Here is a 15,465-nt window from a genome sequence, read left to right as displayed (position 1 = left end):
TTACTAGTGTATGGCACTATTAGATGATGTTCAAAAAACATAAGTGGTATAATGTGATCGATGCAAAGTCAATTGCAAAATTTGAGCCGTTCAATATTTAGACCTCTTCTTCAAGATGATCATTGAGAAAAATTATTCCATTTTGAAATGGATAAATCATTCTTTATTTCAAAAGAAAAAAACACGTATGAGAATTAATTAACAACTTTGCACAATGAATAATAGCATATTTGTGGCGCAAAACATACCCCAAAATTTTTAAAAATAATTTATATTTTCGGGTATTTTTTGCGCAAGGGTTTTAGTAACAAATATTTCTTCGCACGAGACCTTATAAATTTAGGTGAGTCGCGAAAATGGGAGCCGAATATTTAGTTTTTTGAGTGTTTTTTAAATTATTTGAGCGACGAGTGGCTACGCTTTGAGCAATGAAGCACTTCATCGCGAAAGTGTTACGCATTCCACACCAGATTAACAGTGATGATTGGAGAAATTATTTAGCAGAAATTTCTAGTTTTCAAAAAAATGAAACACTTTTTATTGTATGATTAAGTATAAATGGATTTTTGGCTAAGAAATATGAGTTGTAAAGGCGTGGGTAGGTGGGGATTGAGGGTGGCGGAGGACAGTGGAGACGAAGATGGGGATATACGGCCCAAATTGAAAACATATAATTTTTGTTGCAGTCATATTTAGAATAAGAATGTGATTGTGTAAATCCTAGAGAATATGAGAATGTATCTTATATTCCTATTAGGACTAAATTACCTATTAAATGTTGTAATCCTAAAGGGAAATGTTTTACCCTTTCTACTACTATAAATAAAGGCACAATGGGGTGAATCAAACACACCTCACAATTAAATCAATCTCTCTTCTCTCTAAAGCTTGCCGCACCCCTCTCTCTAACCCTAGATTGCTCAATCAAATAGGCATATAACACGTTATCAGCACGCTCTTGCCAGAAGCTAAGGAATTTACGCATCATTGGAGGAGGCTATCATCCACCAAATTCAAAGGCTTATTCGTTTTCTGCTAATCAGGTATGCTTAAAATAAAAGAAGATATTTGAAACGTCCACGAAGCATGAAAACATTCCCCATGATGCATGAGCCCCAATATGTTTATATTTTCCTTTCGATATATATATATATATATATTGTATATGTTTATATATTTGTCAATATATATATTTGTTTCATGCATCGCACAATTAAATTGTTATGTGGAATTTGTGAGTCAATAAATAAAATTAAATTAGAAGCATGTTTAGGGTTTTCCTAAACCCTAAAGGATTTGAAAAAAAAAAAAAAGAAGGGGAAAGGCACCATCATTGTGCAAATAACCATCAGGCCTAGGCCTGGATTTTACCTCGGTAGGGCCTGCAGCCCTGACCCTCTGCACACTGACTTTGGCCCGCAGCCATCCAACCTGCTCAATTAGCTGGGCACTATTCCCTGCACGTTGCAACCTTTAAGGTTGCTGGTTCTGTGTTGCCAGGCCCGCAGCCTGCTCCTCGACCCACAACAAACTGACGCCAGCCATAAGGCTGGGTTTCTCACGCCAAGGACCATGGCCCCAGTTTTTCTGGGTTTCCTCGTGTGCTAACCCACAAGCCAGCGTATGTTGGGCTTGTCTCCGTGCCCTCCCTTCAGCCCAACAACAAAACCCAGCTACGCCTGGGGGTTTTCTCCCTCCCTGTGTGGCCTGTAGCCTACCCCTTAATCCCTTGGGCCGTGTCTTATGCTTAAGACACCCACCTAGCCCAAATTTTTTGGGGCATATTTTTCAATCCAAATGCTATTATTTTAGCATTCTAAAATAATTTAACTCATATGTTAATATTATTTTGCTTCTACAATCGACCCCGTATGACCCGATTTATTGAATTAATTAAAAGTGACTTGCAGTCTATTAATCTGATAATGAATCCAAAATTATTCACCTGAAGATCACTTTTGGACATTAACGATTCAATAATTTATTTTTATACTTTGAACCATCACATACTTTCGCAATAACGAAGCTCTCACACTTGAGTTCCCGAAGACAACTCAGATTCACTACACTTAGTTAGTATATTGCATTCTGTGTTTCTTGCAGGAACCTCCCATTATGAACTAATTGTTCATAAAACTATATTGAACCTGTAGTTTCAAATTTAGTGCCTTTGAAACCTGAAGTTTTCATTCAAAACATACCACATGAAACCTGTAGTTTTCATGCATAAATTAAACCACTACATGTCTAAAGAACCTGTATGTTCTACGATATATATCTATGGCTTACCATATGACTAATCACGTTTTCTCCCTCCGTTTTAGGGACATGTCGAACTCGAACAAGCTCGATTGCTCCATTCTAGAAGTCTCTGGAAGAAACTATCTGAAGTGGGTTCAAGACGTGAAGCTCCATCTCATTACAAAGGGTACTAGAGCCACCATTGAGGCACCTATCGCCGACAAACCTGTTGATGAAGCTCAGAAGGCTACTGCAATGATCTTCATTCGAAGACACATTCATGATGCACTGCAGACTGAGTATCTCGCTGAGGAGGACCCACGCACCCTCTGGCTTGCTCTGGCCAACCGTTTCGATCACCAGAAAGACATATACTTGCTTGAAGCAAGACACGACTTTCAGCATCTTCGCTTCCAGGACTTTAAGTCCGTGAATTAATACAACTCTGAAGTTTGTAGAATCCGTTCTCTGTTGAAATTCTGCAAAGTGGAACTAACCGAATCAGATCTCCTGGAGAAGACCTATTTGACCTTCCATGCCACCAATATTGTCATGCAACAACATTATAGGGCACAAAAATTCACTAAGTTTTCGGATTTGATCTTTGTTTTACTTCTCACTGAAAAGTAGAACCAGCTTTTGATGAAGAATCATCAAGCTTGACCTACTGGCTTGAACGCCGCGCCTGAAGCGCATGCGACCTATTCTAGCAGCCCTAAACGACAAAAGAACCGTTGTGGCCTTGGTAATGGGTGGTAAGCCCAACCATAGGCCCAAGGTCAATAGAGTGCTGCACCTAAGGGAAGAATTGCGACCCAGTAGCGTCAACTACTCGCCCCTAAGGTCCCAAACTTTAAGAACAAGGGCAAAGCTCTCGTTCAGGCTGTTTCCACTGAACTGGACATGTGCTATCGCTGTGGATCAAGGGATCATTGGTCACACGTATGCCGAGCTTCCCCTGAGGCTATTGCCAAGTATCATTCCCGTCGTGAGTCTAACTTTGCAAATGTGGATCATCTGGAAGATGCAACTACATCAATGGAGATATCGAATTTCCAGGAGGCGTCAGTGCCTATGGATGAATAAATTAGACATGTATTTAGGATGTTTACCCCTAGTGGCCGAACCCACTAGGAGTGGCCGGCCCTACCCCCTATTTTGCTAGGTTTATGGTTTAATTTTGAACAATTTTTCTAAGTATTTGGAATAATTTGTTTGGTTTTGGTTTGTTTTGAATTATGGATTGTTATTTGAATGGATATTATTTTCTTGAATTGCTTAATTGAATGAATGGACTTATATTTATACATGTAACCAATTCAATCAATTTATTTCTAGGTATGTCTAGTGGGGAAGTTAGTTGTCTGGTAGATAGTGCAACCACGCACACCATCTTGCGTGAACGCCATTATTTTACTAACTTCATACCCAAGAAAGCTCATTTGACAACTCTCTCAGGCTCATCCAACCTGATCGAAGTATACGGAAAGGCACATATCATGTTGTCTAATGGTACAATTTTGACCATTAAGAAGGCACTCTATTCTCCACGTTCCGGAAGAACGTTGCTGAGTTTTAGAGATATTCGAGATAATAAATATCATCTTGAAACCACTGAAGATCATGGTTTTGAATTTCTTTGTATCACTTTTTATGAATATGGCTAGAAGCATATTCACGAGAAGTTGGAACGCTTGCCGAGTGGGTTGTACATCACAACCATTCGCGGCATAGAAGCCCACAGTGTGGCCGGCCTTATGCCTGCGTTCCCAGACACTTTGTTGCTTTGGCATGATCGTTTGGGACATCCTGGACGTGACATGATGCACCGTATCCTCAAATCCTCACACGGGCATAAGTTACATCCCTATGTTGGACTCCCACCATGCAAAGCGTGTTTTTTAGGAAAGTTGAATACTCAACCCTCATATACAAAGATTATTCACGACCCCCTTAAATTTCTTCAGAGGATTCAAAGGGACAATTGTGGACCTATCCAACCAACCTGCAGACCATTTAAATATTTTATGGTGTTGGTATGCATCGACAAGATGGTCACATGTTTGCTTGTTGTCCACACGCAATGCCGCGTGTGCTAAACTCCTAGCTCAAATCATTAAGCTAAAGGATCACCACCCTGATTATCCGATCAAGTCGATTCGACCAGATAATGCTGGAAAGTTTACGTCATAGACTTTTGACGATTATTGCATGTCAGTGGGGATCAATGTGGAACATCCTGTACCCCATCCCATGTTCACACCCAAAATGGCCTGGCAGAAGCTTTCATAAAGCGTATTCAATTGATAGCTCGGACTTTGGTTATGCGAACCAAACTGCTGGTATCTGCTTGGGGTTATGTAATATTGCACGCAACTATGTTGGTCCGCCTGAGGCCCACCGCTACCCAACCACATTCACCGTTACGGTTGGTCACTGGATACGAGCCTGACGTCTCGCATTTACGGGTGTTTGGGTGCGCTATTTATGTGCCAATAGCGTCGCCGCTACGTACCAACATGGGTCCTCAAAGAAAAATGGGAATCTATGTCAGTTATGATTCGCCATCAATTGTTCGCTACTTAGAACCCTTGACAGGAGATCTCTTTACCGCACGTTTTGCGGATTATCACTTTGATGAGACAGTCTTCTCGTCGTTAAGGGGAGATAAACATGCTAACGTTCCCATAGAACGCTGCGAATTGTCGTGGTATGCTCCCACTATGTCTCATATAGATCCCAGCACTGCTCAGTCTGAAACTGAGATGAGTCGAATTATAGATTTTCATAGCATTGCTCAAAGCATGCCAGATGCTTTTAATGATCTAGCAAAGGTGACAAGATCACATATACTCACTAAAAACACACCTGCAAGGATATATGTACCCCATGTACATCAACAACCCACCTAGGAAGGCTGGACCGCCCCCGAAGGTAGGGAGACCGTACCTTCCACGCGGCAAGGTACATTGGCGGCTAGCCAATCATCTGCTCCGACCCTGAAGCGTGGCAAACCCCATGGTTCAAAGGATTCACAACCTCGGAAGAGGAAAATGGCACCAACTAGTGACCCTAGTTTGAATCCGACCATCGCTCACTCATCTATTCCAACGCATGAGGTTATTCTAGATTACGGTGATGCTTCAGATGAAACATGTTGACCTTCCGAGAATCGTGAGATTTCGGTCCACTACACAGTATTGGATGAGGTTTGGAATAGGAATAAGATGATCGTTGACAATGCATTCTCGTACTTAGTAGCTACTGACATCATGCTTAGCGATGACATTGAACCACGTTCCGTCGATGAATGCCGACGTAGAATCGATTGGTCAAACTGGAAACAAGCAATCTAGGTCGAATTTGATTCGCTCTCGAAACGTAAGTTATTTGGACCTATCGTTCCTACACCACCACTCGTGAAGCCCGTTGGCTACATGTGGGTTTTCGTGAGGAAGCGTAATGAGAAGAATGAAATAGTGCGATACAAAGCACGCCTCGTAGTGCAAGGCTTCTCTCAGCGCCCAGGGATTGATTATGAAGAGACGTATTCCCCCGTAATGGACGTTGTAACGTTCTGCTACCTAATTAGTTTGGTAGTTTCTGAAAAACTGAATATGCAACTTATGGACGTGGTAACCGCGTATCTCTATGGGGATCTAGATACGGAAATTTATATGTAAGTTCCAGAAGGACTTCCATTGACTGGCTCAAATAGTTCTAGACCACGGAACACTCTCTCAATTAGGTTAATGAGGTCACTCTACGAATTAAAACAATCCGGGCGGATGTGGTATAACTGTTTGAGTGAATATTTGACAAGTTAGGGTTATGTGAACAACGAACTATGCCCATGCGTGTTCATAAAGAAGTCACATTTTGGATTTGCAATCGTTGCAGTTTATGTTGATGACATGAACCTTATTGGGACTCCCGCACAGCTTGAAGAAATTACTATACACTTGAAATCGGAATTTGAGATGAAGGATCTTGGGAAAACTTGATACTATCTCAGCTTGGAGATCGAGCATTGTTCGGATGGAATCCTAGTACATCAATCGAACTACACCCAAAAGGTGTTGCAACGTTTTAATGAGGATAAAGAAAAGCCTTTGAGTATACCTATGGTTGTTCGGAGTCTAGATGCTAAACGAGATCCCTTCCGTCTAAAGGAGGATGATGAAGAGATTTTGGAACCCGAAGTTCCTTACCTAAGTGCAATTGGAGCTTTATTATACTTGGCTTAGTGCACTAGACCCGACATCTCCTTCGCTGTGAATCTATTGGCTAGATACAACAATGCGCCCACACGCAGGCACTGGAATGGTGTTAAAGACATTTTCCGCTACCTCAAAGGTACTACGGATTTGGGCTTGTTCTATACCAGTGAATCTCCAAGTGTTGCCGCCCCTTATGGCCATCGGATTGATTCTGGCCTTGTTGGTTACGCAGATGCTGGATATCTGTCTGACCCACATAGAGCATGTTCTCAAACGGGTTATGTCTTTACCATTGGAGACACCGTTATATCTTGGAGGTCTACCAAGCAAACGCTAGTTGGGACTTCGTCTAACCATGCTGAGATTCTCGCTCTACATGAAGCATCGCGTGAGTGCTTTTCGTTGAGAGAAGTTATGGAACATATTCGAAGCACTAGTGGTCTTACATCAGTCGTTGACTTTCCTACGACGATCTTTAAAGACAATGCAGCTTGTATCGAGCAGCTGAAAAAGGGATACATTAAGGGAGACAACACCAAGCACACAGCGCTGAAGTTCTTTTACTCACACCAGCAACAGCAGCATCAGAATATTGAAGTTAAGCAAATCCGTTCCCAAGACAACCTGGCTGATCTCTTTACCAAGTCATTGCCTAAATCTACATTTTAGAAGCTCGTCTAAGGAATCAGTATGCGTAAATTATCTGAGTTGAATCGTTTGTAGTTCTCTTATTTAGAAGTTATGTCTAACTCAGGGGGAGTATCTAGAAGCATACTCACATGACCTTAATGTACTCTTTTCCTACGATTATGAGCATTTTTCCCACTGGGTTTTTGCTACTTAACGAGGTTTTAATGAGGCACCCATCATGGGATGATCATACTCCGATGAGTTCACCACCTTCGTCTAGTTTGACGAGTGTTTTAGACATTATGCTTTTTTTCTTACTTTTCTCCTTAGTCTATGGGTTTTCCCCATTCCTTGGGTTTTACCATAGCAAGGTTTTTGTGAGTTTTTACAAATGCATACTTCAAAGTACATTTGAGACTCGCGATCACCCGTTGTGCCAATGACTTCATCAACTATTCTACCTTATCTGCTAAAGATCTGATGCGATGGTTTGTTGAGTATTTACACACTCAAGGGGGAGTGTTGCAGTCATATTTAGAATATGAATGTGATTGTGTAAATCCTAGAGAATCTGGGAATGTATCTTATATTCATATTAGGACTAGATTACCTATTAAATGTTGTAATCCTAAAGGAAAAGGTTTTACCCTTTCTACTACTATAAATAAAGGCACAATGGGGTGAATCAAACACACCTCACAATTAAATCAATCTATCTTCTCTCTAACCCTAGATCACTCAATCAAATAGGCCTACAACAATTTTTTAATACTATAAAATTTTCATTACTTTAAATATTATAAATAATAACAATTTTTATTAATGTTTTGTCCACTTGGTCAAACTTGATATCCATATCAGCAAAAATATGGGCTTACAATTGCTACGTCAGCATTTAACAAAAAAATTGACAGATAAATTGACGGAGGTTTGACATTGCAACAAATTTGTAAGTTAATGTATGATATTGTAATTATTAAAATATGAAGTATGAGATTATGGTTCGACTCATAGTTGAGGTAGTTTTGTGTAATTTATCCATATATCTGTGTTTTTGTAAAAGTTGCCATTAAAACTCAGTTTTTATAAATAAAATAAAAGTGACACTAATCATTTGAGTGTTTTATTTTAACAAATAATGTATCATATAAGAGAAGATATCTTTCATATGTATAAATATTAGATGATATATTAAGAAATTTTTAAGTGTAGGAATCCTATATAATCTAGAAGATATCTTTACTATTTAATATATTAGAAATATTAAATTACCAGGAAATTTTAAGTGTAGGAATCTTATAGGATATAGAAGATGTATTTCCAATTCTTTGAAGGATAAGTAATTCTCACAATGGACAATAATGTTGTGTTGTTATCCCTCCTACATTATGCCTTTATTTATAGTAGTAAAGGGAGAGAAGATATTCCTTCTCCTCCAAGTAATACAAGTTGTAATAGGAAAGGATAACTAGAATCAAATCTAATCTAGGATTTACACAATCACACTTATTCTAGGAATGTTTACAACAGTTCAAGTAATATATTAAAAATATTAGATACATTAAGAGAATTTTAAAATAGTGTAGCAATAATCGTATCTTTACTATTAGATATATTAAGAAAATTTTAATGGCAAATAGAGAGGAAGGAGATATCTCAATGATTTGATCCTAAACCCTAATTAAACAAATGCAGTTACTATTTCAAATTCAAGTAAAATGCTTTCCTCATTTTGGCAAAAAAAATAAAAAAATAAAAAAAGAAATTTTTAAGTGTATGAATCCTATATAATCTAGAAGATATCTTTTAGGATATATATGTACAATTGTATTCCTTGAAGGACAAGTAATCCTTACAACGAGTTATATAAATTAAGGAACAAGACCAGAAGGATAAAGAAAAAGGTTGAGAAGGGTTTCCTACGAAACAGAAGGATATATTCTAGGGTTTCTTCTGTATACTAGCCAAAACAAATCAGGTCATCCAATCCAAATCAAAGTAGTAATCCAGATTCAAAAGTGACGATATATAGTTCAGATCCGCGTAAAGATTTTGTACGTTTATCTTTTCGTTGTCCTTCTGTTTCTTTTGCTGCCGGAGATTCCCCCGAATTTAAGTTTTGGAACTCTCGGTCTTCGACTGTTAGATAACTACTGATCATCATTCTAAACGGTCTCGCCAATGGATTCTTCTCCCGCTGAGGCTGTCAACCTAAACGATTCCGGTATGTGTGAGGATTTGTGGTTTGAAATTCTGTGCAGATTACCACAGCTGGATCTGGTGCGATTCAAGATGGTGTCCAAGTCATGGCATCGAATAATCTCCCAGGTTTGGTTGCGGAAGTTTTGGCTGCAGTCTCCTGTTTTAGGTATTTATTACTTGACATTAGGACACTCAGAGGATGAGTATCATTTAATCCCCCCTTTAATCAATTACGCCTCCGTAGTTCATTTTTGTCATAGCCAGACATGCATGACCTCCGATCGTTACCTCGACTGTTGTAATGGGTTACTCTTGCTGTTCAAACCGTGCACTCATCAGTTCTGTGTGAGCAACCCCATCACCAGACAACATGTCTCCATACCTGTAGTGTCGTCGGCTGCTGAACATGATGGTCGTAACCTCTTTTGTGCTGCCTTGGCGTATGACCCTATTGAATCTAATCACTACAGAGTCGTTCGAATTGACTTTTCCCAACAACCCGCTTCCTCAACCCCATCACCAACGTCTCTGGACATGGACATATTTTCATCGCAATATAGGCAATGGGTTCGACATGGGTTGCAACTCGATCCCATCTTTATCGAGGGTTTCAAAAGTTTCAAGCTTTGCAGGCACTTTGTCTACTTACGTGGGGTGTTGTATAGCTTAGCTAATTCACGGAAACTTTTGTGTATTGACCTCAATTCTATTAAAGCTTGTGCCTTGGAGCTCCCTTACGTCGCAGAGGATGCGGATGATCATATGGGTGCAATGATGGCATGTCTTGGGGTGTCAATGGGCAAAGTCTGTTATGTAAGGCGTGAGAGTTCAGGTACTTTTCGCTTTTGGTCTTATGATGACCAGCAGTGCAAATCTGTGGATCGGTGGAGTCTCAAGTATAGTGTTATGAGCCGGAGAATATTGGACCTCATCAGCAGGAAGGATATAAACTTGGGATACTTGGGATTTGCTCGTCCCGTGTTTATACCCTGTGCAATAAGTCCAAATTCTAATGTTGTGTTCTTTGGTGCTCAAGACTTCATACATCCAGAATATCAAGAATACCAAAATAGGGTCATCTCATGCTACGACTTCCAACGCAGGAAGTTGAAAATTGTAGATATATCATGTTTGAGAAGCGTTGTGCCACCTGATCAACAACGTGCTGGCTTTACACTACGTGCAAATTTAACGTCACTCTACGGTTTGGATGGTCCGAGAAATGCCTTCTCTACTCCATTGTAAGTAGAATTTTTTTCAAATACTTCTCTCTTTTGCATAAACGTGCACATATGTTGCTCTATATAATTATACGGGACTCATATGGTGTGTACCAAAAATGCATAATTAATGGTACTTAAGTTGGCAACCATGCCATCACTTTTAATACTCTTAATTTGTTCATATTTTCTGATCAAACAGACCAAAGGGAGCTGAGGTTCTGAGTGCGGAACAAGTATCGTGTAAATGTACTATTGAACGAAGCGAAAGTGACAGGACTTTTGGCAAGGTGACCAATAGAGTACTTGATAAAACAGCATTTTGTTATCCCAGTGAATGGCAGTTATGTCAAGAAATGAATCAACTAAATGCAACAATTGAAAGCGAGGACGAGGACGAGATTGACATTCAAATGAGGAAATTGTTTGAGAAACATGCAAATGAAGACGAGTTGCTGAGTTATTATAAATACCTAGGCATATGATTTCGTGTTGGAATGCTATTTTCTTTATACACTCATTAATTGGAAGGCTTATTAATTGAAATGTCCACGAATCCCGTTATGCCTCAAGGGTATTTTTGTCCTCTTTTGTCCAAAAATCCACGTGTCACCTAATGAATATTTTTGGCTCCACACCAAGGAAGATGAAAGATTATAGATTTTCTAGTAGAGAAGGAGAGAAACAGGAAGAGTGAGAGATGTGTAAACTTGTGTAACCTTGTAAGAACATAGAGAGAATCTTGCAGAGGAAGAAGATGAGAAAAACTGACTTTCTTTGATATATTTCTTGATGATGAAGTAATACAAGCTTAGGCTATTTATACATGCTTTAATACAAGAGTAACTAACTAACAACCACATCCTCTAATCTACTTACACTTGGCACAATCCTATACAACAATTACTATACTCTATCATCCCTCCACAAGCTCATGCTTGGATGATCAAAGCATAAGGTTGTCACAGTGAGTGTGAAAGAGATGAGCACTTAAACCCTTGGTAAGTATGTCTGCAAACTATTCCTTGGAGCACAGTTAGGTGCTATTTTGTGGGATATCCTAGAGAAACTATGGGATATGAGTTCTACCATCCTGACGACCAAAAGGTTTTTGTCGCCAGAACTGCTAAGTTTCTAGAAGACGAATTTGTTCTCAAAGGAACTATAAGTAAAACAATGAAAATTAATGAGATTAATGATGAACCACAAACAAGCACTCGACAAGTTGACAACCCTGTTCCTGAACCCCTAGCTCCACATAGATCTGAAAGGGTTAGCAAGCCACCTAAGAGGTATGGCTTAGATAATGACTTTGGGGAATTGCACCTTCTAGGTGACAATGACACAAAGGAAGACCCTAGAGACTACACTGAAGCAATGTCCGACATTGATTCAAAGAGATGGCAAGAGGCCATGAAATCCGAGATGGATTCCATGTATCAAAATCAGGTCTGGACTCTTGTAGACCTTCCAGAAGGTATAGTACCTGTTGGAAACAAATAGGTCTTCAAGAGGAAGATAGGCGCTGAAGGGAACGTGGAAATTTATAAGGCTAGACTTGTAGCCAAGGGTTACAGGCAAAGAGAAGGGATTGACTATGAAGAAACCTTCTCTCCTGTAGCCATGATTAAGTCCATTCGGATTTTGCTTGCTATAGCTGCGTACCATGATTATGAGATATGGCAAATGGACGTGAAGACGACCTTTCTGAACGGCTACCTAGAGGAAGAGCTCTATATGACTCAACCCGAAGGTTTTGTGTCAAAGTCTGAAAGGACTAAGGTATGCAAGCTTCAAAGGTCCATTTATGGACTTAAGCAAGCCTCCAGGAGCTGGAACATTCATTTTGATACTGAAATCAAAACGTTTCGTTTTACTCAAAACGAAGACGACAATTGTGTTTATCAAAAGGTCGTTGGGGATGCAGTTGTATTCCTAGTGTTATATGTAGATGACATATTATTATTCGGGAATGACACTGCAATACTTTCTTCTGTAAAAGTGTGGTTGTCCAAAACCTTCCACATGAAAGATTTGGGAGATGCATCTTATGTACTTGGGATAAAGCTCTATCGTGATAGATCCAGAAAATTAATTGGTTTATCCCAATCTATGTACATAGATAAGGTGCTAAGTAGGTTCCAGATGGAACAATCTAAGAAAGGTCTTCTTCCTGTGAGACATGGAATTCACCTTTCTAAGTCCATGGAACCTAAGACTCCTGAAGAGATACGGCAGATGAGTGTTATTCCTTATGCTTCTGCCATAGGAAGTCTCATGTATGCCATGATATGCACAAGGCCTGATATCCCATATGCTGTGAGCATTACTAGTCGATATCAATCTAACCCAGGATCAGAACACTGGGCAGCTGTCAAGACGGTCCTTATGTACTTAAGAAGAACTAAGGACATGTTCATCGTTTATGGAGGAGCAACAGAGTTACGAGTGGAAGCCTATACAGACACAGATTTCCAATCTGACGTCGATGATAGAAGTTTCAACTCCGGATATGTATTCACTCTGAATGGTAGGGCCGTTAGCTGGAAAAACAAGAAACAAGATGTAATTGCTGATTCCACGACGGAGGCAAAAAAGTGTTCTGGATGAAGAAGTTCATTACTGAACTTGGAGTGGTTCCAACCATTACATCACCAGTAACTTTGTACTGTGATAATAGTGGGGCGATAGCTCAAGCCAAGGAACCCAGGGCTCATCAAAAGAACAAGCATTTTGACAGGCGCTTTAATATCATTAGAAGATATGCTGCCGAGGGGAAAGTCAACATCCTCAAGGTTGCCTCAGCTGATAACGTAGCAGATCCACTGACAAAGCCAATGTCTCAAATCCAACTTGACCGCCATATGGAAAAGATGGGTATTAGATACATGGGAATGTGGCTTTGAGTGCAAGTGGGAGATTGTTGGAAGTATGCCCACAAATCCACTCATTTGATGTAATAGCTTTTGGAATACTTATTGTATTAAACTATTATATGTTTAATGAAGGGCAAAGCTTATTTTTAATCACTATTTATTGTATCATGTGTTTAAGCAATAAGGGAATCCAAGGAATGTATTTGATCTAAGAGAGAAGTGATTTAAGTAAGTTAGATTAACGAGACCTTTCTCTTATGTTCATTCCTAAAACGTTCCTAGCCATAGGATTGCCAATTGGGCATTGACAATCTACTAAGGTTAGTATGTGTTATGTCAACTCAAGCGTGAGTATGACTAGTCTCAAGTCATTTAGTGTTGGACACTAAGACAAACACATAGGTGCTTGAAAGAGTAATCGAGTACATTGAACAACGATCAAAAGAGAGTTCGAACATACATGTCATGTAAGAACTCGTTAGTTGCAATATGCAAAGTAGTCATTTGACCTGAGGCATCATAGATGTCTAATGGTTAGGTCCTTGATCTTTGATCATGTTAAAGGCATTCCATCGAGAGTGTCCACGACATTGTTGGGGTCAAGCTATCTAGTCATGTAGGCATATGAATGCACAACAAGGGATCTCTAACCTTCCATGGTGGAAGGAGAATACTTTAAGATATGATTCGGGAGTCTTTGGCCAAAGCATACGAATATAACTTAGGAAGTATGTTCCAAATCATATTCAATTGAATCATATAAAGAAGTATCACATTGGATAGTAGACATGAAACAAACTATCATTCAAACAATGTGATTAAGAGTATTGTATTAGAGAAGGACCGTATTGCATTGTAATTGTAACTGGATAGGTTCTCCAACCACTTCTACTTAGCTTTGGTAGCCATGACATACTGCTAGGTGTCACTCATGGTTTGTGGAAGCCCTGAAGATTAGCAAACACTAATCTTCAACAAAGGGAGAATTGAAATGTTGTTTCAATTCACAATCGATCGTTAAGAGTAACAATCGCCCACTACCTCGCTAATTGGAACCTAATGGATCGTACACCGAGTAAGGGTGAAAGTGAAGAAATATAAATGAGATGGATAAGCGATTAAATGGTTTAATTGAGAATGGTCAAGATTAATTAATTAGTTAATTAATTTTATGAAAGGTTCGTATTGGGCTTTTAAGTTGGTTTTGGGTTTCAGGGCCCAAGAGTGTTTTGGTCCACAAGGTCCATTATGTTTAAGTTGTATGACAACTAAAACAAAATGGGCAATTAGCCCAATAACAAAGACAAGGCCGGCCATAAGGATGAGTGGATGCAAACTTGAATTAATTACAAGTTTGCCACTCAAATGTGATGTAGTATAAAGTGAACTTTATAGCTATTTCTCATTAGGGTTTTTCTTGAGACAAAGAAGAGAAACATTTTCTCTCTTTTTCTCTACAAGGAGGCCGGCCACATAGGGAAGATATAGCTAGCAATCTTTTCTTCTCTAAGTCATCAATTTCATCTTCACACCTCATCCTTGGTGTGGAGACTTAGAGACACCAAATCTTTGGTGTTTTTGGAGATCCTTTCCTCACATCCTCAAGGAGCAAAGGAGCATCAAAAGGAAGAAAATCATAAGGAAGATCCAAGGAGCTAGGAGGTGACTTGAAGGCCCTCCACTTGGGTGAATCCCTTGTGTAAACAAGGATGAACTTCAAGGGTAATGAATCTCTAAAACCTTCTTTCTCTTTAATGTTGTTAAAGAGTCTTGTGGTTCACCATTCACTAGGCTTTGAAAGTCATGGGTTTTAGAATTGTTTTTGAATGCATGCCTACTTTAATGTGTTAATAGTTTGCATATGTGTTCAAATATTCTCACATGTTCTTAGCTAGGACAAAATGTTTCCTTCACACCTGCCCAATCAGCATCACTAAAATGCTCTTAACAACAAATCACATTTGTGATATGAAATACCATAATGCATAGTGCCCTTTAGATAACGAAGTATCTTTTTCATAATAGTGAAGTAAGAAAACATAGGTTGTTGCATGAATTGACAAACTTGATGAACAT

The 15,465-nt window shown here is 39.4% G+C and overlaps 1 protein-coding gene across 1 annotated transcript; it reads left to right on the top strand.

The window, feature by feature from the left end:
• Window positions 1-9,272: 9,272 nt before the first annotated feature.
• LOC126616987 (F-box protein At5g07610-like) lies at window positions 9,273-10,998 on the top strand. Its single transcript, XM_050285083.1, has 2 exons — window positions 9,273-10,534; window positions 10,716-10,998. The coding sequence occupies exons 1-2, from the start codon at window positions 9,273-9,275 to the stop codon at window positions 10,996-10,998; spliced, it is 1,545 nt and encodes a 514-aa protein (XP_050141040.1).
• Window positions 10,999-15,465: the final 4,467 nt, after the last annotated feature.

This window comes from Malus sylvestris, chromosome 3 (assembly GCF_916048215.2).
Source record: "Malus sylvestris chromosome 3, drMalSylv7.2, whole genome shotgun sequence".
In the NCBI taxonomy this organism is placed as follows: domain Eukaryota; kingdom Viridiplantae; phylum Streptophyta; class Magnoliopsida; order Rosales; family Rosaceae; genus Malus; species Malus sylvestris.
This window is presented reverse-complemented; position numbering and strand designations above follow the sequence as displayed.

What these genes read in the sequence shown, in the direction of transcription:
- LOC126616987 (XM_050285083.1), top strand. Translation starts at nt 9,273, where the DNA reads ATGGATTCTTCTCCCGCTGAGGCTGTCAACCTAAACGATTCCGGTATG. An exon ending in AATGCCTTCTCTACTCCATT is followed by an intron (nt 10,535 to 10,715) that starts GTAAGTAGAATT and finishes CTGATCAAACAG; the next exon opens with ACCAAAGGGAGCTGAGGTTC.